Here is a 24,016-nt window from a genome sequence, read left to right as displayed (position 1 = left end):
CCTTCCCACAAAACCTTCACTAAATCTCCAAGCAGCCAGGTGAGAAGAAATTAACTCTAACCCAGCTGAAATGAGAGCACCAACTCAAGGAAAAATCCCAATCCTACTGTTTGGTCATTAATCAAAACATAAGCCAAGTGTTTGGGTAGTCATACAGAAACATTTTAAGGGCTCACCTTCACTGAGATTTGTTACTGCCTTACCTGTAGCAGTTCTTTCCTTGATTTCTTCCAGTTTCATTAATGTGGCTGTTGTTAATCTTTCAAGATCCATTCCCTTACTTGTCTGAAAAAATTCTACCATTGCATTTATCGTTCTCTTAAAAAAAAAAAGTATACAAGAATTAGCATTATATATATAAGTCACAAAAACTCAAAAATAAGATCTGGACAGAGCCAAGAGAGTGGGAGCAGAGAAAGAGGACTCAGGAATACCAGCGAGTTCTGGTTACTACTCACTGCATCATATTTTATTTCCACAGGCTGTGATTCAATAGTAAGGCTCTGGTCAGCTGTACTGTCCTCTGGGTTAACATCAAACTCAATCTTAAGCAGAGAAGATTTGCTGTCCCCTATGGAAGCCACAAGAGATGGTACAATGTTTTCTTGTCTCAGGCCTGTAACATACCAGTTTTCAAGCTTTGCTTCAACCCTAAAAAGATGAATAGTTAAAAACACTTAATTGGACAAGGGTTGGAATCAGTTGCAAGAGAAAAGAAAGGCAGAATATTTATGTTACAGAAATAAAAAGTGTAGGAATGTTTACTATTGTGTATGGATTTAAAAAGCAGTTACAGACTTCTGTTGGTGCAAATGAGGACTCTGTCCTCAGAGCTGCCCTGACAATAGTGTTAAGAGGAGTCTGTAGGAAAACACCTTTGAAGAAAGCCATTGAACGCCACCAAACTACACCAGCTTCACTCATCCCTAGAAGTACCTGTCACATAAGAAACTGATTTTCAAGACCTGTGCCTCCACCATTGAAATCCCTGACACTGGGAGGCAACATATTTGGCCATAATCAGTGTCATATGCCTGGCTCTATTGAGATAACGGAAATACTTTTTTTTTCAGAAACATAACACTTATAAGAGTATCTGTTCTACTGCTTCAGTCTTGCAAATTAAATTCTATGGTATGCATTTATGTAAAATAATGTCAAAGCTCTTTTTGTTTCTGTGCAGCATTCAAGCTGCACCTTGAAGATTCCCCAGAATGGCTTTTAGTAAAAGAATTTCAAGAGTCAGTGACTGAGCTGGTGATCTTATGTATGAAGCCTAAACTGCAAATGAAAGCAAAAAGTGCACAAATTCATTTTCCAGGCACTGGAAATCCTATTCACTGACTGTGTAATCCAATAATTTTTGTTCAATATTTCTGGTGTTCCTTCTCTTAAAACACAGGAAGGTCTCAGCATCTTATGCTCTGGCTGATCTCCCACAAACACATAATTTTTCATTTCTGTAAGCAGTAACACTTTCACTAGCTTGGCTGGAGTGTGTTGGCCACACCATTTCACATGGTTTAGCTATCACTTCCCCAAAGTCATATTCAGCACTTTGACACATATTCAAGGAGATTGCCATTGCTCATGAAAACTAGCAGACAGCATTCCCTCCTTCCTTCCATTGGTTATCTACCAAACTGTATTATTTACAACAGAGTACAATTACAGAATGCCCACAAATTTACAAGGCAATCTACAACAAGCACTACCCAAGAAAAGTTAAGAAGCTGGGGAGTGGGGTGAGGAGGGGCAGAGATGTTTCTACAAAAAGAAAAAAACAATCCAATTACTTAATAGCTTGTGCTCCTGGGCGCTGTGATATTTTGGTACTCAGATCAATTATCTGTACTTTTAGAGTTTCTGCCACATTTTTGTCTTCTTTAATTGTAAGAGAAGTGCTTAACAGCTTCAGTGTCACAACATGGGCAACATACTAGTAAAAAGAACAGAGGAAATTGAAATTAGTCATCTCAAAAAGAATAATTTTTCAGAACTCCTCATTTTAACAAACTGAAATTTGTCTTTCTAAGTTTTCCCAGTCAACTAAAATTAGAAACTCATCTACATGCAGAAAGCAAAACACAGAGCCTTTACTTTATTCAATGTTTACCAGTCATTTCTTTAACATAAAACAGTGTAGTTCAACAAAGGCAGAGCAAATGTAGTCTCACTCTTTTCAGCATTAAGGAAATTTTTTTTAAGCCTCAAAGCAAGCATAGCTAAACTACACTCAGTAGAGGACTCACTAGATCAACCAAAATCATTATAATCCCATTAAATAACTACATTTTAGAAGACACAGCTTGTATGCCTCTCTTGTTCTTACTGCCAAGTGTCAGGTCTTGGCCTTGCCACGAGAGGGTTCTGACTTCCCAATATATGTACCTTTTTATGACTGCATCAATCAGCAACTTCAGAAGAATCAAATAATACTTCCTACCTGAATTTGAAGCCTTCATCTTTCCTCAGGGTAATGGGAAAGCTGAAGGCATCTTTACACTTAATTTGTTGTGTGGTTTGTTTTTTTAACCCATCCCATAGGTTGCTTACCTCCTTTGGTAAGGAAAGGTGATGGGAGCTGTCGCTATATCCAATAGCAGTAAAAAGTTTGGCTTTCTCCTCTGGGGTCATTAGTTCATCAATAGCTAAAAACCAAAAAACCCACACAATTTGCACCTTCATAAATAGCAAGTACCACTTATCCTCACATTTGCCTCTTACTACTTAATCTGTGCTGATACATTCCATTGATTCCTCATATTGCACTAAATTCCAGATTGCAAAATAATTCACACAAGAGTCTTCAAATATGGTGGTACATACGTAGCACAAAAATCAATATAATTTTTATTACAAAAGTATCCATAGCTCTTCATGATGAAAAAATACTTCAGGAATTTTAGTGGCTCAAAACTCTGACCCAGACAGCAACAACAGAAACAGCATTCCAATTCTTCTCCTCACCAAGGTTCTGAAAAGCTTACGGCCGATTTAGAAGAATGCTTTATTTGCCAGCTCAGTATTCAATAAGAGATGCCTTAAAATGATCAACACTGCATGGCACTGCTTATGCCATACCCTCCTCTGCATAGTAGGAAGCAAAAATACCGTCACTTCCTTTTAATGTGTAAGAAGATGTAAAATCTCTGTAGACATTAATGCATTACAATCTACACTTACTTTCAGGTACAGGTGATTCTTCATCTTCTTTAACCCTAGATTCTCTTTTACCCCAGAAACTACCAAACCATCCTCCGCTTTTCTTTTCTGCTTCAGTGCTTTTCTTCTTCAGTAATTTTTGTCCTGATCTTATTGTCTACAAACCAGAAATGAAAACAAATTGGACAAAACACATAATGTAGAGTATTTCTATTTTTCTGTAAATAATCCATGTATGTATGCATGTTGAATGTGCATTTAACTGAGGGACAGCAACACCACAGCACAAGGAATTAAGAACTCTTTGACTCATTAGACAGAGGCAAAAAGAGGACCAGGGTGAGGGACATGTCTCTGTGTATCTGTGCAGGCATTTATTTGGACAGATTTTTGTACACATTTCACCAGCATTTAGACCAAAAAAGGTAGGAACCATACAAAAAGACAGTATTTAAAGAGTACAAAAACCAATTATGTTCCTTAAATCTAGCAGATTCCTTAACCTAGTAGGAACAAACCGGAGGACCGATCCTGCACCATTTAAAACTTTTGAACTTTTTTTTTTAACTGGTTTCCAGTTTGGAAATCCATTTACTCTTGTCCTGGAAGGATAGGAAACTTGTCTTCCAACCTACCTATCCTATCATACCCATCAACACAATTGTTTCAAAAATACTATCATGACAAAACCATCCTATTTGAAGTGCTAAAATATTGCTGAACAAAAATTACCCTTACCTCAACTTGTGCTTGTTGTCTTGCTAAGATTGTATTGAAGACATCAAGTTTTTTTTCTAGGTCCTAGAAAAATGTATGATCAAATTATTTGCCAGTAAAACACATTTAGGAAATGCTCTCCACTATAAACTTTCCACCAGCTCCTTCATATTTACACTCCAATTGATTTCTAGCTCGGCTCATTTCTATCACAGGTATATTCTACCCCCGGCTGCAAAGTTCACTAGAAGACAAAACTGATGTTAGGCAATCTAGTTTGTTGTGGTTTTTTTTTTAACTAGATTACTCTTGCACTTCATTAAATGTATCCATGCTCATTAATCCTCAACCAAAGATAGATTGGTTTTAAATGGCACTTCACTAGTATTTTATTTTGTTTTCCACAACATGTTACACAGAACTTCAGATTGAAAAGGTATTTTCACAGGCCTCCTGTGCTCTTGTAAATCCACTAACCTGGATTATTCTCAATTATATCTGAAGAATTACTTCATAGAGGGACCAAAATGTAATTCCTCCAAAGAGAAACGACTCATACCTGGATTTGCCTCTGTGCTTCTTCTGACAGTTTACTCTGTGTTAGCTTGTTCTTGTACACATTTTTGTAGCTCTTCAGAAGCTGCCTGTGCTGTTTTATGTTACTCCATGACCACATTCGACTACGTCTTCTGATGTGAACTTCAAGAACACTGTTACCTGCATATTTCCACCTACAATAATTCCACACTTGTAAACAATTTGCCATTTCATTTGTGCATTACAACTTGCAGGTTGCAGAGGCAGTTTATGAGTACACAGCACTTTGTTCACCACTTGTGATTTGAGTAACTTGGCTTATAAGAATTGTAATGTTTTCAACATCACTTTTGAAAAACAGACAGAGGGCTTACATTTAATGCCTGAAGAACTACAAACCTTCATTATTGACTTCTGCATGTTTGCAAATTTGGGCTGCTACAGCATTAAGTGCACTTAAGCACTTTGATAATCAGTATCAGTTAGTACTTTGAAAAAAGCCATCAAAAAGCATATCAGTTCAAATCTTTAAAATCTACAGTTGACACACGTTTCCCTTGTATAACATTTGCCAAGTTTTTTCTTTAGCCTTTCTAAAACTACATTTTAACCTCTAGTGAGAGCATTGGCATTTTGTTCAAATTTAGGGGACTTCAGCTTAGCAAGTGAGATTTTCATCAACTGGATCTTTTATCACTTGAATCTAAGGGCTAAGAAAAGCTCTGTGAAAGTAGTATCAGCATGTGATCTAGTTTTAAAACTGCTTTTAACCACGAAGGAGAAAGAAGAGGCTGGAGAGGACTCCAGCATCTCCCAAAGAATGCATGAAGGTACACAGCTTACCATTCCCTGGCATGTTGATGGAGAGATACATTTGGCCTAAATCTTCTGTAGGGTGCATTGCGAACCATGTAATCGATGGACTCCAGCAGGTCTATCATGCTGAGGTACTAAACACAGGAGAAGAAGTTTCTTAGCAGAGGTCCAGGTTTTGTTTGCAGGCAGTGCTCAAACTGCATGCATACCCTGGCCTTCAGCATTCCTCAAACTACACAGAAGTTTAAGTCCATGCATTTTCATCAGTATCTGAAAGCGGACCAACTGCACCCGTTCTTCTCAAAGGACACCACTTTGAATCCCTGCTTCCCTCCAAGAACAACAATTTGTAGTTTAACCAGCCTGTTCAGCACAAACTCTCAGGCTTTCTCAAACCAACCATATTCATTTGTCAATGCAGTTTCCCTCATTTTAGAGATGCCTTTACATTAGTGAACCTTACTGGTACAGTCCTGAACTCAATATATGTATGTTTAGACATCAAAAAGAGCTAAAAAGCTCTTTAGCTAAGTAACTGTAAGCATCTCTGAATAAATAACACAAAATTGCTGGGGAGCCAACTAAATTAGTTCCTTGATAGTTCAGCAGGCTTTGTTGCCAAAGCCAACACACTCCATTCGTTCCCACCCTTGCCTGTCCTTTGGCAGCCTTGCAGTTATAACACTGGATTATAGTTAAATAAGAGAAGGGCTACTCATGATTGTATTCTCTAGGTGAAAAGAATGCTGCTGGAAGGGCTGAATACAGATGAGGTGGTTCCCAGAAGATCCACAGATAAGAGTGGCAAAAAATAATCAGAAGTGATTGTCACACAGAGGGGAAAATATCCTACATTTTTCCCACAGTGCTGCTCAACAGTTTAGAAATTCTGTAGGCATATAAGCACACAAATCCCTAAGGAGAATGTTTTCCAGTGAAAAAACACCGCAGTTCATCACAAACTGAAATGGGTGGTAAATACCAAACCAACTTGCCTGTGGCTTGGTGAATTCAATGACAATCCTCTGTACTTCTACATTACAATCAATCTTGGGAGTTTTCAGTTCTACTTCTGCATATGGGTTGATATAGAGTCTTGCAGAGGCTGACACTGGTCTGAAAACTTGAAGATAAAAAAATTGAGATGGCATATTTTTACCTGAATGTAACAAGTAATAGATCAAACACGTCGATAGATAACGTGCCTGCTCAATCCCCAGAGAATCAGGATGCAATTCTTACCAAGAACAATTAAGACAGCACCGCAATAGTCAAAAACCACACAAGCCCTAATACATCCTATTACATTATGGTTTTTCTAAAATGAAGATAGCATGGCCATGCCTGCAGGATCAGGTCAGACTGTTGTACACTAACATGCTCAGATGAGTTAGGATTCACTCATTCCTAGCTTGCTTACTTACTGTACTGGTAGTCTTCAGGCTGGTTACCATTACAGGGAATTCCTCTTTTCAGCTGGTCCTGTGAAGGGATACGATACTGTCTAACAATTGCTGAAGAGCACTACTTGTTTAGAGCTCTCGAAACTTTGAGAAGACAAGAGTATCAATTTGTGTTTTCACTTCAGGCTGAGATGCAGAGAAAAAAAGAGGGAAGCATCCACAGACAGGCAATGCCAAATGAACTTGGCTGCTCTTAATAACTGGATGGCTTTAAGCACTTCAGAGTTTTGATTCAATCTTTGTCAGAATCAAGCTCACTGGGTTAAGTAAATATTTTGTTAAGAGGAAAAAAAAAAAAAAAAAGTATCCATAAAAGATGAGCACTAAAGAAAAAGGGAAACAAGTAGCATAGTACAAGGGCACACAGAACACCTTTATAAACATAATGGGTCAAAAATATATTCATGTCTAAACCCTATAGGGGTTGATAACAAATGAGGTTCACAAAACATTACTGACAATAGTGTAATGGATTAACATATGACCCTGAATACAGTGACCATAAGTGTGAGGAGTGGGGTAGAAATCAGTGTGGTGTAGTTTTAAATACTACAAGAACCAGAGAATATAGTCATTAATGCATTTTCTACTACATTACCAGTATTTGTTCACGGGAGCCATGATAATACATTTTGCTCTGTATGTTCCAATAAGCACTGAGGCTGTCCAGGCACAAAAGCTGCACAGGAAAGAAAACATGCAACAAACTGCATTCTCTGTATTCAACCCATTCTATGAACTTAGCTTTCCACTTGTGAAAACAGAAAACATATGAAAGCAGACTAGACAGCAAATGAACCATTAGCATTGAGAGGTATTTAATCTGACAATACTATTTTGAAAGGCTAATTGAATTGCACGTTCTTAAAGCACATGTTCATGCACATCTGTTAAACATGACCCTGGATTACAGGGGCAAGGGTGCACAAAACCGGTATTTGGCCTAATAAAGAAGTCAGGGCTATTAAACCCTTCTTATATTGTTCCTATAATTCCTTAGATCTCTGTGAACTCCTTTCTGCACAGGCTCAGAGGGTGGTTCAGGAGGTGGGCAAGGAGAACAGAGACTGCTCAGCTCCCAGAATCCCAGTTATGCTAGGAATACAAATTAGATAAGGAAACGGCAATTTGACAACCTCTTTGAAATCACAGTTTCCACACAGGCTTGCTGTATAATGCACTGAACGAGGGGATCATCATTCACATTTAAGAGAAATTATTTAAACTATGGAGTTTAAGTTTATGCCTTACATAAAACCAGAAATTTTTGCTTTACTTGTGCTTATACATCAAAAATAAAGAAAACCAGGAGAATTTGTTCTCCTATTTCAAAAAGCAAACTATTTTTCCAACTTTATTTAGAGCCCAGGTTTACTAGCCTGCAAGATCAGTTGCTTTCTTCAGTTGTGTAGGAGAAAAACCTCAAAACACATTACCTTGTATATTATTTTTGCAGCTTCATTCAGAATAGAAGGTGTCCAGTTCTCGTTTGTTGTCTAAAAGTTCAAAGTGACAAAAGCAATTTTGTGCATCTTAGCTAACACATTTGTGGGTTTATCCTATGCTTCCAAGCAACAAAAGCATCCAGTTCCTCTGCATACACACATACCAAGATAACATACAAAAATCTGTCAGTTTACTTTCATACTTTGATATTCAACTCCTCATCCTACCCACAAAAAGTTTAACAGCTAAGGCAAAGAGAAGTTAGCTGAAGTTTTCTCTCCCCATTTCTAAAAAGGCCTGGCAAAACACCAAATTCTAGATCATCATGATGCAATGTTTGCCCTCATTCATTATGCCTGGACATAACCCACCCAGTTCCAAAGGTCACCCAGATCATTAGAACAAATCACCAAGTCTCAGAAAGCGTGATGTTCCTCAATCCTCTTCCCTTCTACCTGCTCAAACTACCAGTACTCCTTGCATGAATAAAAGATTGTTTTCACTTCCAGCTGTATGCACACTGTCACTGTATCTGTGTTCCTTCTCCCTTCTGCTCCAAAGACAAGCAAACTGAACACACAAGAACATGCATTCACACACACATTACCAGTAAACTAAGCTCGCCCAACGTCATTCCCAAGGAGATCGGACACTGTGGGTCTGTGATCTACAAAAAGAGAAAAATAACAGGGATTTATTTCTCCTGCAGCAGACACATGTATCCTTTAAAGTTGACTGAAATCCTGAACTGTTCTGAGCGACTTCCTTTGCTTAGTTAATCTAACTGAAACGTTACTGGAACCCACTAAGATAGGCCAAAATTAATATGGCCGTTGTGTAAAGACTTCGGACTTGAATCCAAACTGAAAATTTTCTTTTGGATTCTAACATCATCATACAGGAAAAAAAAAAATTAGAATACCATGTCTCAGCTATATCACTTTATGATATGCACTTCTATGACCTCTTTAACTTTAGTGTCTCTGAAAACAGTCCCAAAGAAAGGGGAGAGAAATACCCTATTATCCAGTGCTTTTCAATTCAACCGTCTCATAACAAACTGCTTAATTGTTTTCCTAAAGGAAAGTAAAACTAGAAATACCAGTTTGGTCCATACAAACAGTCTTGTTTATCAAGTAAGTGTTTCCAACAGTTTGCCTTCAGACCCCTCTGTGAACCCACCAGCTTCTGCCATTCTGGACCCTCCCCAGGACAGTGAAAACTCTGGACACCCACTGCACACAGCAATATGTGAGAACACACACTGCCCACATTTAGTGAGCAAGGCAGCACTGGGCAAGGGCAAAGAGAACATCTGTTTCACATACCCATCTTTCTGGCATTCAGCCATATCTGGCAAGTTATTTGAAGAGGTGCAAAAGAAATCACAGCAACTTTTTCAAGGTGGCAAATACGGTTTCTCTATGGACTAGAGAATCAGAACTGCATTGAAGTCCAATCGAAAATGAAGACAATATGTCCCAGTTACTTACATCATCTTCATATTTAACATGAATGCCCGTGATTTTGACTTGCACATTTTTTATAACTTGAGTTGCAAGCTTTTCTAAGAAAGTATCCTTCTTCTCCTCCTTTGGTTTGTCTAGAACAAGAATTTTTAAAAATTCACTATTTAGTGGATTGCATCTTAAATTTCATTACACCCACAACTACAACAATGAAAATTTATTATTTCCTAAATTAACATTTCAGTTTTCACTTATCTAGATGACATATTTGTATCTTTTCCTTTTCTGCACATCCATATTCTGAAGATGTGGTCTTAGCTGCCTATGCACAATTTAATCACAAGAAAATACATGTCTAAATTTCAGTCAGAACAGTTTCACTCACAGCAAGCTCTGGATTAATATACTCCTCCCTACTCCTCCCAAGGTAAAGGTTCTCTCTTAAAAGTCCCTCAGTGAGGGGGTTTCAAGAAGAAAATAAGTACAACAGAGTAATTTAGCACAAAATACCCTTGAATAATACATGCAAAGGCAAGAAGTAATATTTACAATCCCTCATTATTTCACTATAGAGCTATGACTACCATCTCAGGCTGGGTTTCAGCATTTTACCTGGAGTATGGCAAACTCACTTGGATGAGTGAGCTGCTTGTCCTCTGGCTGCCTTTACAGGCTACACTGCTGTGGTCAGAATCCTCCCTACAATGTGCCTATTCCTGCAAACGCTATTGATCAGCCTACCAAGCTTATGCATTTTTGTTGGAAATGCTACAGAAGGCTCAAGCTGAAGAAATAGTCATGGCTATAGAGAAAAATAAGGGCTACAGGTTTTGACTTAGCTTACTTTAACTGTTTTTAACATTTTACATATGCAATGCACAGTGAACAACATGGGTATCTAACTTTGTACATCTTGGTAAAAGAATAAGAAGTTTTCTTTCAAAGCTTTCAGAGGTTCAGGAGATCTGCTTAAAAATTAAAAGACCTCACTACTGAACATGCTATAACAGTTTTAGTCAAGAGAGCATTTGATTTCAATTGAAAAAAAATTCAGTCAGGAACTCAGAAGAAACAGAAACGTATCATTTTTACATGCAACACACATTTCCTCCTACTAACTGATTAAAAAAAAAAAAAAAAAAAGCGTAAGTCCTTATCAAAGCTTCATAACCTTTACGTGCAAGGAATCATTAACACTTTTGCAGCCAGATGCAGCTACCAGCAGCAATTTGTGTTGTGTGATACTTTGCAAAGCTTATCTTGGGTCCCCACGAGGTTTTCCCTCCAACTGCAAGTCTGTGTTCAGCTGCAGCTTCCTCCAAGACCAAATACATAACAATATATAATCACATGGGACATGGTAACCTGTTCTCAGACACGTGCTGATGCTGAAAACCTGCACGGTTTGGTGTTTGCAGACAATGATTATCCTCTTGGGGAATGTCAATTTCATTCCCCATGAACATGTCATAGCACTAAATCAGTTATTTAGAACAGAGAGCTAAAAGGTGATGAAAAAACTCTTTGCTGCTATAGCATCAGTTTCAGGTTTTCTTTACCTGTTACTGGAACATGACAAAGATCAGACAAACAGATGTCACTCACACATGCAGTTTTTCCAAGTCACAGTGAAGTGCCACTAGCTTACACTTCTGCTGTAAACGCTACAGATAGTTCAAGTTGAAGGAACAGGCACAGCTATCCAAGTGAAGAGAAACAAGGACTCTCTTCAGTCTCACTGAATCCAGAGAATAGATAAACAGCAAAAAGAGCTCTCTCCAATTTATATCCTCTCTCTCAAACAGGAGGAAAAAGGTCTCATTGCATGGACAGCCAAGGCTATGCAAAACTAATCCAAACAGAAAGCAAAAAGAAGCCTTAAAGTTAAAAGCCATAACTATTACCCACCTTTTGAGTGATCACGACCTCTAAAGGGTCTCTTAAAATGCTTTTTGTACTTTTTACGCTTACGTCCTTTTGCAAGGCAAGCAATTTTTTGGAAAAAGGATAAAATTCAAGTTAGTAAAGCAGAAAGGTAGGAAAGCATAAGAAAACATGGAAGAAGGTTTAGCTTGTATAATGTATAAAGCGTAATGGCTTAGAAGGTCTCGCTAAAAGCTTTTCAAGAATTGCAGCTTAAGCAAACAATCAGCTACTCATAGCATAAGATATAAATCCAGAAGAGGCTTCCACCATGCAAGGACATAACTTTCAAGTTAAGATATAGACGTATGTGGAAACCCAAAGAGCACTTTTCAATGATAATCAACAGTACGGTACAAAAGCACTCTGAAAGAACAAATCCAATAACCACAAAAAAGACATACAAAATTGATGGTTCAAAAAGTTTTACATGAAACTAAATTCCATTATTTACACATGTATTACAAGCCACACAATCACAACCATTTCATTAATTAAATGATGCTTGTACTTTTCCACAATTCTGAAGAAAACCAGTTTGGTGAGTTCCCTTGCTTCTTTCCCCAGTCTGGCCACTCAAGTAAAAAAACTCAGCAATAGTGCTGCCTGTGCTTATCTTTATGGGGTTGGAGCATGACAAGGGTGTATCCCACCAAAGCAAGAAGGAAGCAAGTATAACAGTGCACCTAACCTAACCCTGGGGAACAGCTCGGTATCATTTGCAGGCCTGGTCAAACACAGGAGGGGAATTGCCTGCCAAGATTTCAACCTGTCTTGCAGGTAAGGTGATAGGGTGGTCACTATGTAAATAATAAAAAGGAAAAACTAGACAAATCGAAATATTTTATTTTGGATAGTTCCTTTTAACAGTACAAGTAATCCTTTATCCTGGTTGCTTTAAAAGGACAACTCCCTTCACTTACTTTTGAATTTGTAGGCCTCAGGCTTTCACTCCTGTGTATGAGAAAACTAAGGAAACAGGATATTCCTCTCCTTCACCCACATCTACTACTATGGAGAAACTAAATGTGTGTTTTTAAATTCACTTTAAACCTGTGCTCAGATAACAGCTCAAGCAAGAAATTTTGGCCAAGTGTAAATTTCTGAAAATCAGGTTTCAGAAGTTAAAAACAAAGCACGCACAACATAACAACAGTTCCTGTGAATTTCAAGGGAAGCTGTTTCCTTGTCTAACTTGAGAGCAATGCAAATAAAGAGAAGCACGGGAAAGCATGCTAATGCCTTCGATCTGCTACAGCTCATTCTGTCTGCCCATGGTTTCAAAATAGCCTGAACTTCCATTATCTTAAGCCCAGACACGTTAAGTAAAGGTAATTACCTTCCAAACAGCGAAAGATGGTGTTGTAAAATTATAGTATAATATTGTAAGCATATTGTAACATTCTTGAGCTCAACACGACTGATGGAAATTTAAGTGGTCTCTAATCTTCTGAAGCAGCCACTCAATTAAAAGAGGACTAAGTCATTGCAAGATTCCACTTGAATCCACATTCATTAAAATCTTACTTCTAGAACTACCAATTTGTGGATGTTTACCAAACAACTATTGTTTCCTCACTTCTACATTTGGCTGCTTTGGAGAGGGGGACTTTTAAAAATCTAAACTGCCTGCTCATCATGCATGTAATAAAATGTAACTAACCATGCATACCCACCAGGCTTGGTGTCCTTGTAAACCAGACTTTCCAACCCATACAAGGAATCTTGTGAGTGCGTGCCTTGGTCCACATGGCAGCAAATAACCAAAAAAATGCATTTGGTTTAAAAGAAGAAAACCAACTCGTGATTTAATATTAATTAATTAGTTTCAGCGATTACCTACATAGGAAAATCATGCCATTCACATTTTTTATTGTAACCAGCAAAAGACCTGCAGGCTCTGGTCTCCATATATGAGGTTTGATAGAGACAGATTGAAACAGCTTAGAAAAAAGAAAATAGTTTCAGTAGTTTGTGTCAGCAGTTCCCACTTCCCCCTCACACTTCCCTACTAACACAGTGCCGTGACCATTTTGCTCAGTATTTGAATAGCACATCATAAGAAAATATCTCCAGATGTATTTATACTCTTAAATCCAAGGACTGAATTAAGATTCTAAACACATTAATATAAATCAAGTACTAATCAGAAAAGAAAATACAGCTGAGAATTCATGAACCCTGACAACTTGCTATTCAATATATTTCCTAGATTTCCAGCAGCTATAGTGTGCTCTTAAAAGCCTAAAGAAAGAGCTGAATTTCTTAGAATTTTATGGTTCAATTGGGCAACATGGGCTCCAAGATTTCTACATCTAGCAAAAGCAATGGATCTGCTCATGCAGGACTTACACAAATACTCCTGAGTACAATATTCTAGTATAGCACTACAAACACAAATGGCTACCACTGAAATATGATCATAGGATAACAGATCTTCTCAAGTTAGAGTAGAAAATAATCCAATTTAAATGCTCCTCTCACTTTTCCTTCTCAAGGCTTAAAGTTCAAAACTGCAAAACATGACTAAATCTAATTCTTGTTCTTTATATAATCAGTTGAGCTACTAAGGTAACCTTTTGCTATGACAATTTTCTTTTCAAAAGCCTTACAAACACTGGATGTACTAAGTTTTTATTGAAAAAGAAAACTAACAGAGGTGCACAGACGTGAAGCTCCAGAATAGGAATTCCTCAAGCAGCACCCCTTAGGTTAAGTTCATCTTCTTACACGGTCCTTTCATCCTATTGTTACTGGTGCAAAGAGCATTGGGTGAAACACTGCTGCTGTACACGATCCAAGTGCTACCTAACTGATTAAATCTCTACCAACATTCCATCACCCCAGTATCAAAGAATGACGGCAAAATTCATTCACTGAAGTTGGCTTAGCCCTCATATATGTTCTGGCATATTAAAGACAAGAAATAAAGCAAAGCTCCTTTCTTCATTGCAGCCAGATTGTCAGATGGCTGTTTGAAGGAAACTGTACATGTACCTCTCAAACTAGCAGAGCAGGAAAAAGGCCACAGAGCCTCCTGTAACTGGAGAATTAAATGAGCAAAGGGATTACAACCAAACTATCTTTCCCAAATGTTGAAAGTACCATCTCTTTCACAGTAACTTTTCCATGAGTTGCAGCATCACAAGTATCATAGAAATGCATCTTAAGAACCACTGCACAAGCCAACACATAGGTCTCAATTCAGACAAACACTTCAGTGTAACTTTTTCCTCCAACACATGTAGTTACCTGTCATTGAGCTTGGTTTCTGTCCAAACAAGCCTAACTGATATCATAATTTTATTAAAGGTATTGGTTACTACAATATAAGCAAACAGAAGGAAAAAAAAAAAAAAAACACCACCACGAAACAATGACTTAATTGAGAGCTTAACACTTTTTGTTACCTAGAGCAAAAGTTTAAGGTTCTTAAGTTCATGCTCAATTGTTTTTTCTATGTCATGAATTATTTCCTGCTCACAAGAGTTTCATTTCCTCAGTACATCATAAAAGCACAGCAGAAACTGAAACAAAAGCATTATCATTGCAGTAAAAGTTTACCAGCCTTACCACTCCCTTTAAAGGTTCCTTTCAGCCAAGAACCACATGCACCTCTAAAGCACACAGTTAAACATCTATTACCAAGGTGCTAAAGCAAGGGAACATTACCCTCACGCAATGCACTTTATATTGTTCTGTATACTCCTGTTCCCTCAGAGCACCAAGGAAAGAAAAAAAAGACATACCAGATGAATAAATTCCCATTTCCCATGGAAGCTGACTGGATAAACGAATGGTAAACAAACAAATAACATTTCTTTCAAGCTTTAGAGTAAAAAAGCTTTTTAAAGCACTGTAGTAAGATGAGCTAGACACTTGAAAAAACAACATTTATTAAGTCAATTAGAAACCAGGACTTTTCTTTCACAGCACAGCCTAAGTCCTCAAATTCCAATGGTTCCAATGGAGACTTGTATTATTAACTCAATACCTTTTTCTGCTGCTTTCTGCAAGGCTTCCTCAATTCTTGCCAGTTCCTTCTGTTTGTTATCTTGCAAGTATTTTTCTTCCTTCTCTGCATCATATTTAACACCTGTAAGCCAAGGTGGGAGAGCATTATTCCTAAATCTCAAGTTATATAAATGCATTATCAAGCAATCTATACCATATACAACATCATGTTGCAAAACACCTTGTTTAAGAGAAAGGCTATTCTTTTTTCATTGCTGAACACTGCAGCCAGCCTCCAAAACTGTTGTTTTTACACAGTTATGCATTGCTTCACGGGAGAATTTTTCCATGGAAATTCAGACCCCTAAGAATGGCCTGTGCAATATAAGACAGATTTTTAAGTTCTTCTATACATATATTTCATGCTCTAGGAACTTGCATGTTTTCTCATCATACCAGAGGTTCTGATTCCAGAGAAAACTAATGAAGTTCTTTGACCCTCCTTCCCTCTCCCTACAAACAGTACTAATGAAATTATTACCTTTGACTGTTACCATTTAGAAGCAGATAAACAGCTAAAGATCTAAACAATGCCACAAAGCTGGATTCAGGATAAGCATGTTTTAGAGGAAGCTTGGCTGCTGAATTAAACTTGGAATGGACACAACTAAGGACCTCCATAAAAGCAGCAGGTGCTGTTTTCTCCCACTATTCTTCTACTAACTTGCCAGCATTTGTCTAGAAATTTCCCTGAGAGAGCAGAATGTAAAAACTGTATGAACTCCACTCATTTGCATGGTAGCCTTAGATATTTTTCTCTTCCATTATTTAACTGTTGCTGGGAAGTTTACATACTTGCTCCAGGAACTATCAGAAGATACAAGCCTTCTAGAGTTGCAACAACTGCCTCCCCATAGAGATTCTTCCAGGGAATCTTCAGAGTAAGTTTATCTAAACAAAGCAGATACAGTCACATCAAAACAAACATCTTCACTGCGCTTAGTCCAAAGAACACCTCTGGCATTAAAGAGCACTAGTCCTATATCTTGATGTCCTGAACACCTTAGAAGGCCAGGAGAAACCATATGGGCATGAACATTTTATAAAGCCCTCAAAGTGATAAAACACATGCAGAAGAAACATAAGCCATAGTTTTAAACAAAAAGTCACAGTCTGAGTCAGAATACTTCAAATCAAAACCTGAGATCATGACCAAAGTTCAATTCACTAGGATAAATACGATTTTCCCAGGAAGCAGAAGAAAACATACAACACATATATATCTCCTACAAACGTTTCATGTGAAAAAGCAATGCTGACCACCAGGGAAAGGAATTTACAAACAAACAAACAAATAAATAAATAAATATCTAAGAGTTCCTAAACATTTGGCATACTTGTTAGTTTCAGGAATTTAACTTAAATTCTTCATAGTCCTAATCATTCCTTTCAAGAACAACACATGTTCCGTCTACACTGAACAGCTCCCTTGATCATTCACGTCTCCAGGAAGAACCTCTCAGATGTGTTTTTCATACCAGCCTGTAAAGTTACACAAACAGGGTTTGCCAGATAACATCGATGGCAGTCACGCTGAATTTCTATGCCGGTTCCAACAGTGAGTATAATCACACTTAAGCAGCTTGATAAAAGAAATTAGGGGCAAGATTGACCTTACAGCCTATATATTAAAACTTCCATTGCAGTGGTTGTATTGGAACTAAAACTTACCTATCTGACCAACTTTTATTCGAAAAGGTACATCCAGTTCACTCTGTAAATGACAAAAATAAAGTATTAAACAGAAGAAGTAGTAAAAATCAAATAAATATCTTTGAATTATATTTGCAAAGTACTGGATTTACATATAGAAATTAAAAGCTACTTATTTTCTAGTAGAAAACCTTAGAAAGAAAACAAGACACAGCAGACAGGCAAACTAGAGAAAAAAAAGAGAAGAATTGAACCATATCACAGTTCTTTGATCCCTTCTTTTTCAAGAAAGTGTAGGCTACTTCTCTAAAAGTGGTGTTCAATACTAACCTTCCTTTAATTACTCTTGCATGGAAATCCAACATGTTGCAATTGTAAGGCTGCCAGAACCATCCCTTCTTTTACGTTCTCGACTTGGTCTCGGCTCTGGTCAGTCCCATACATGACTTTGCATTTTTCTACATCAGAACTGCTGGAATCTGAATCAATCCCCACAAGAAGGAAAGGCGTACACAAAATAACACTTCCTTCCTTTCTTATCTACTAGATATGAAGATATTTGTAGCAATAGATTTGAAGTACAACAAAGCCATCAGGAACGGATGAAATGGACAAGTAAAATATGAAACTTCAGACTAACAAAGAGAAGCCAGTGATCAGGTCAGATAAACATCCAATGTGTTTTCAATGCATAGAAGAGTAACAGTCCTCTTTAGTGAAGTTGAAACACACTAAATTTTGGAGGAAGATTCTCTCAGTAGTACAGATGTTCATTAGCCAAATTAAAGAACATGAAAATTAGCCAAGTCATCTGTTTTTCCAGACAAGAGTATGGGAACTTGATGCAAGTTACTTCTTGTTTTTCAACCACAGCTTTTCTTTCTCTGTTCCAGTAAAATGATCAAAATTAGAAGCAGTTAACCAAGAACTTACTTCCAATAGCCAGGAAAAAAAGAACACAGTATATACTTTTAGGAGACTACAGTGAGCAGTATTTTACTCTAAATCTCAGTATTCAGACCCATAAAACAAATCTGAAGTTATTAGGATACTTACTAATGCATTCTCTTTTATCTGTAAATTGTCAAGTGCCACATTACCTGTTTAAAAGAGAGAAGTACAGAAAAAATTACTTTAAGTGTTACTTATGTTAGAAAAAGGAACACAACCACAATCCTCCCAAGTGCTTATGAATAAAACCTGAAAACCTTATTCCAGTTACAGAATAACACAATAAATGTGTAATTTTAAGAGCCACTAAACACAGGTTATAGACAAAATTTCAGTTGGAAGAGATGATAAAAACATCACCAACTTAGATGTCTATATATTTCTACTCTATTAAATACACCCACAATAATAGGAAGCCTTTCTTGTAATTCACTTAGTGTGAATGACCACTACAGTTCTATCAACATAGGGTAGACTTGGAAAATGGTATCCTCTTTTTCATGATTTCACATAAAAGAAAAATCATTAATCACAGAGCCACGAAAACACATGCCTATTTTCACAAACACATTAACCTTTCCTGGAGCAGACAACATAATAGGATTTCTAAATGAAACACTGGGACAGAATTATACCCGAGAAAAGCCCATATAATATACCTTAGTGCTTTAATGCCAGATTCCATAGAGCTATATTCCATTTGAATATAGGTATTAATATTGCATAAATGTTAAAATACATACAACCATGAAAAGGGCAAAAATAAGGTGATGACCTATCTACGGAAGGCACCTAAACCAGCCAACTTCCCAAGGCAGTACTTCAGCTTGGTTTTCTGCACGACTACAGGGTAGCGAACGGAGGTGTTTCGATACATTCACCGAGAACAGCTACTCCTCGTCCCTGCACTATCCCGGCTGTTATTTATTTACACCGATAAGGGAAATACACGGCTCCCCAGCACTCCATCAGCTGCACCGGCACCCAGCGCTCCCGCCAGCCGGGGCACTGCGCCATGAGCCCGCCCACAGACCCGACAGCACCATCGTGCTTCCACCCAGCACCCGAGAGAAGGAACAGGAGGAAAAACAGGGGCTTTGTGGATGTCGGCGGTTTCCTCGCTCGAAGCGCTCCGAGGCCGGCGCCGTGCGCCCATGCCCCCGGCCCCACAGACCGACGCGAGGGAGGGGAACCGGAGACCACGGGCACACAACGACCGACGGTGCTCCAAGGGAGCGGGGACGTGTGCGGCCACACACCGACCGTCCGTCACGGAGGGCCGCGGCCCCGGAACTCGCCCGCTGCTCGCAGGGGGCCGCAAACGCACCGCCCCCCCTCAGCGGGGCCGGCGGTTCCACGGCCCGCCAAGCCCTCACAGGGCAACCGCCGCCAGCGAGACCCGCTCCCTGTCCCCGGACACCCCGGCGGACAAGGAGCGGCAGAGGGAAGGGGCTTCTTACCCCCCCATATGCCCAGCTTGAGCTGAGACTTGTTCAGGTTCTCCACATAGTCGCCCAGAAAGCGGTTCAGCAGATCCGCCACCACTGACTCCAGCACCATGGCGTAGGCGGCCCCACAGCCGCGGCCGCCGGCTGGGAGGCGAGCGGAGCGCAGGGGAGGGGGCGGCGAGCGCGGCGTGACCCAGCGCGGGCGCGCCCCCGGCAGTCAGCTGACGGGGCGGGGCGCAGCCCAGCGCCTGCCGGGGTGCGGAGATGCGGGAGGCGGGGGAGGCTCGGAGCGGCGGCAGCGCCGGGCACGGGCAGCCCCGGGCTGAAGCGGGGGATCCCGAGCGCGCCGCCGGCGCTGGGAGCCGCGGGGCCGAACGAGCGCGCGGGGCGAGGCGGGGCGGGGTGGACGCGGCGGCACGTGGCGCCCCCGTGCGGCGCGGGACCGCCACCGCAGCGCAGCGCCGGCGCTTCGCGGGGCCGAGAGTCCGCGTGAGGGAGGAGCAGCCGGGGCACCGTCCCGTCACCGCCGCCGCGCCCCGGCTTCTCACCCGCAGGCACCGTCCCGTCCCCGCCGCCGCGCCCCGGCTTCTCACCCGCAGGCACCGTCCCGTCACCGCCGCCGCGCCCCGGCTCCTCAGCAGCCCCGGAGAGCCGTGCGGGTTGGGCTGGAGGCGGGCGGGGGTGCGGGGCAGGCGCCCGGCGCAGCGGCCCTCAGCTCCCCCTCAGGCGGTTCCCGCCGAAGCCGCTCGGGTACCGCCCGTTCGCCTGTGCGAGGCCGCGGTGCCGCGTCTGGGGCACTGCCCGTACTTGAGGCCGTCCCGGGGAGAATTGTTCACCTCAGTTCGTCTGGGATTGACGGAACCTGGGTGTGCTTACTGTGGCTTAGAAAAAAGTATTTATTATTTTAAAATTGTTAATTAAACTGTTTAAACAGTTGATCTGACAGTTCAGGAAACTCACGGAGGAAGTAAACACAAATGAGAAAACATCTCAAAGCCCAGGGTTTTTAGAGCTAACAGCACTGCAGAGAATGTAGGTAAGAACTTGCTACTCCATGTGATGACCCTTCAGGTAGCAATGTCAACCCTGGAACAAATTTTTAAATCTCTGGGGTACTGATCTCAAACTGGTTCTGTAAAGTCATTCTGAACTCATAGGAGCTCAATTATTCATGGAAGCACAGCACTTGGTAGCCCGAAATGGCACTTTCTGTCTAAAAATGTATTCCGGAGAGTAGAAAACAATATTAGCAATAGGATTCAACCTCAAAAGTATATCAAAATACATCAACACCCCATAAATATGATCACAGTGAGATAAATATTGCTTTAAACAACATTCAAATATATTGTGGAGCTTAGTCCCAGAAGATTTTACAAAACCACAAAGTTGAAGGAAAATATTTAAATTTGACAAAGGAAAGGTCCATCGGCAATTGTTACCGCTCTGGTTCTGTGACAGGCTGTGTTTCAGGCTTGCAAGCTCCCTCTTGCTGCAGTTAAGGTAAAATCAGAGAGCTTTGCTAGGAACACTTAGGCTTTATTTGAATTGTGGACACTCACCCTCATCAAAATGCATGTTTCAAATGCATTTTCAGTTTATCAAACCATATGTGGTAAACCACAGAGTTTAGACTGCAGTCTAGACCATGTAAGTAGCACAAAAGTTTCTATCACCTTATCACACAGTGTTAAGAGGCAAAGGCCATACCTGTACCTCATTACTATATATATATATACACATATATGCATACCTTTATGTTCAATTTATTTCTTTAATTGTTTTGTACACTCTCAGCTTTCCCCATCATAGGAATGAGACAATGGAAGAAGACATGTCAGGAAATCGTGGATAAACCTCCTGCTGCCATTCTATTAGGTAAAGAATTTTCATTTGTGATTTTTAAAAATGATGCTTTGAAAGATTTTCATTTCTGTATATTCAAACCACAGCTGAATAACTAAAGCTTAAGCAAAAGTACTGGCTAATCAGGGGCAGTTGTATGTCAATTTAGGAACAATCGTGCAAATCAGTGGGACTAAATTTTCTCTGTAACAGTGATACAATATAGCCAGGATGATATATCTATTTTCTACTTGATTTTTCATAATGGTCAACATTGCTCCACAGGGAGGGGGGGAAAAAAAAAAAAAAAAAGTTAATTACTACTATAAAGGGTGTTGAAAACCACAAAAAGTAGTTTTTATGTTGTTAAATAATATCCTGTTTGGCTAAAGTGTTGTTCTAAAGAACTTAAAGAACTCCATGAATTTATTAAATCGTCTTGTTTGAGGAAATGTCCTCAAGTAGCCCCAGGAGAGACTTAGGTTGGATATCAGAAAAAAATTCTTCACCAAAAAGTTCCCAAGCATTGGAAATGGCTGCTCAGGGAAGGGGTGGAGTATCCATCCCTGAGGGTATTCAAAAGACTGTGGATGTGCCTCTTAAGGACACGGTTTAGTGGTGGCCTGGGCAGTGCAGGGCAAAAGGTTTGACTCGATCTTAAAGGTCCTTTCCAACCTAAATAATTCTATGCTTTCCCAGAAAACATAAGCAGAAGACTTAGTGGATCAAAAATTGCTCCTGAAGGAGTGTGATTTAACCTGGAAAATATCACCAGCCAGTGACGTTTGTGTCAGATATCCCATTTCAGTACATCCTACATAGATTTTTAAAAATAAAAGGAAAATGAAATGGAATTACTAAGAATGGAGAACCTGTGAGTAGTTTTATTAGATACTTTATCAACCATATGTGTGGTTTAAATACTGCAATATTACTTGAAAATAAAGACAGATATTATTGTATCTCTGTTACCAACAATCCTTTGTTAATCTGCCTGAGCCTCCCTTGCAGATAGGATAGCACTCAAAAATGACATCAGTGCTGCTCTGTCTGTAGGTAGGTGCCATTCCTTCTGTGTTCTCAATGAGAAAGGCAAACAGTCCAAAACGGGGTGGGAGAGAGGGAAAGAACCCCCAAACCCTCTCATCCACAGTCATATGACTTATGAATTCTGTATCTAGGAGAACAGATCCAGGACAAACAGAAATATTGGTATTTGCATGCCATTCATTGAGTACACAGATAATGTTCATTAGCCCTGGGGAAAACCCCAGGAACTCTACTTGCCTTTTCCTAATGATTGCTTTGATAAATATGAATTATTACTTGTACTCAGCTGAAAGTCATCAAAAACATTTTAGTTGCAGTATAAAGTCTTCCTTTATATTATTGCAGCACTTCGTTAAATAACAGGATCTGATGATTTCATCACTGCACTAATTTACTAAAAAGAAAATATAAATACAAGATTGTGACACTTAATTTTGTGGATATGCTATTTTATGTGGAAAGATTAAATCAAATTTCTTAGGGAAGCCTTTACCAAAAATATGAAGCCTAAAAAAAGACAAGAAATCTGCATTGAAACTCAATTAGAGCTTCAGTTTTATAAAAACTGCAACAACAAGTAATTGTTTAGAGTTGCCTGTTACACAATCTTGCATATATAAATAAATAATAGCCCCAGCAGTTCTTATCTGAGGTGGGTACATGGGTTGATAACTCAATAGCCAAGCTTTCTTCTCCTATTTTACTGCATTAATATTATAAAACCTTAGCTCCTACACTCTGATTTTTGGCAAGTGAACAGATAGCAAATTTTATCCACTGTACCTCACTAAACAGAATATATGCCTATTAGCAGTTGGGAAATCAGCCAGATAATGTTGCATCAACTCTCATCACAAAGTCTGCAGGTAAGAGGACTTTGTGGTGAGTTGGGTCAGGTTGCCAAAAGCCAGAAGTGTTCGGATAACTTCAGAGAATCTCCAAAAAACATTTATGCCACAGCCTCTCTGAGCAGCCAGTTGCTTGTTGACTCTGATTATGAGGGATGTTTTATTCCTTCCAGATACTGAGGATTTCCCTTGTCACAATTTTGGATTGTTACAGTCTCAGAAGTAACTATATAATTAAAGCACATCTCTTTGGACCTAACCGATGGAAAAGATCAATATTCATGATCTTGCAAAATCTGTCTTTTCTGAAAAAAAAAAAGTTTAGTATGCTGTGAAATAGTACTATTTGATACTGGGGTTAGTCTTATTTATCTTTTAATTTAACATTTTTATAAAAGCTTCATTTTGCACTGTTTTTAATCTTTTTTCTAAGTAATACACAGGAGATTTCATTGGTGCTGAACGCACTTGTAGACAATAAGTGAAAACATGAAAACAAAAGGTATTCAAAAAATTATGTCAAATACTAGAATAAACACCCAAATTAGAAGAACTAGAGTAGCAAAATAGTTAAAACAACTGATACTATTTAGAACACTGCTAGCAATTAACACATTTCTTAGAAATTTTTGCAACACTTAATCTTATTAGCACTAAGTAAACCCAACAGA

At 39.3% G+C, this 24,016-nt stretch overlaps 1 protein-coding gene across 5 annotated transcripts in view; it reads right to left on the bottom strand.

Annotated features, from left to right (window-relative positions):
- The window catches only part of VPS13C (vacuolar protein sorting 13 homolog C), a 72,124-nt gene extending 52,364 nt beyond the window's left edge, over nt 1-19,760 (bottom strand). For 2 of the 5 annotated variants that reach the window (XM_040076903.2, XM_040076905.2), the window contains exons 1-21: nt 19,615-19,750; nt 18,260-18,303; nt 17,222-17,264; nt 16,346-16,441; nt 15,531-15,632; nt 13,213-13,275; nt 11,522-11,587; nt 9,638-9,747; nt 8,752-8,811; nt 8,135-8,194; nt 7,297-7,377; nt 6,660-6,717; nt 6,231-6,358; nt 5,263-5,369; nt 4,442-4,613; nt 3,904-3,966; nt 3,187-3,322; nt 2,557-2,651; nt 1,797-1,939; nt 459-651; nt 204-318 (exon numbers count right to left, since the gene is read on the bottom strand). In XM_040076903.2, coding sequence (XP_039932837.1) covers nt 204-318; nt 459-651; nt 1,797-1,939; nt 2,557-2,651; nt 3,187-3,322; nt 3,904-3,966; nt 4,442-4,613; nt 5,263-5,369; nt 6,231-6,358; nt 6,660-6,717; nt 7,297-7,377; nt 8,135-8,194; nt 8,752-8,811; nt 9,638-9,747; nt 11,522-11,587; nt 13,213-13,275; nt 15,531-15,632; nt 16,346-16,441; nt 17,222-17,264; nt 18,260-18,303; nt 19,615-19,714 — 2,035 coding nt within the window. In that variant the 5' untranslated portion in view covers nt 19,715-19,750. Of the gene's footprint in view, nt 1-203; nt 319-458; nt 652-1,796; nt 1,940-2,556; nt 2,652-3,186; nt 3,323-3,903; nt 3,967-4,441; nt 4,614-5,262; nt 5,370-6,230; nt 6,359-6,659; nt 6,718-7,296; nt 7,378-8,134; nt 8,195-8,751; nt 8,812-9,637; nt 9,748-11,521; nt 11,588-13,212; nt 13,276-15,530; nt 15,633-16,345; nt 16,442-17,221; nt 17,265-18,259; nt 18,304-19,614 lie in introns of all 5 variants that reach the window. The other 3 variants (XM_040076902.2, XM_040076904.1, XM_040076906.2) reach the window with 3 other exon arrangements.
- Between the last annotated feature and the right edge of the window lie 4,256 nt (nt 19,761-24,016).

This window comes from Hirundo rustica, chromosome 13 (genome assembly GCF_015227805.2).
Source record: "Hirundo rustica isolate bHirRus1 chromosome 13, bHirRus1.pri.v3, whole genome shotgun sequence".
Taxonomy (NCBI): domain Eukaryota; kingdom Metazoa; phylum Chordata; class Aves; order Passeriformes; family Hirundinidae; genus Hirundo; species Hirundo rustica.
This window is presented reverse-complemented; position numbering and strand designations above follow the sequence as displayed.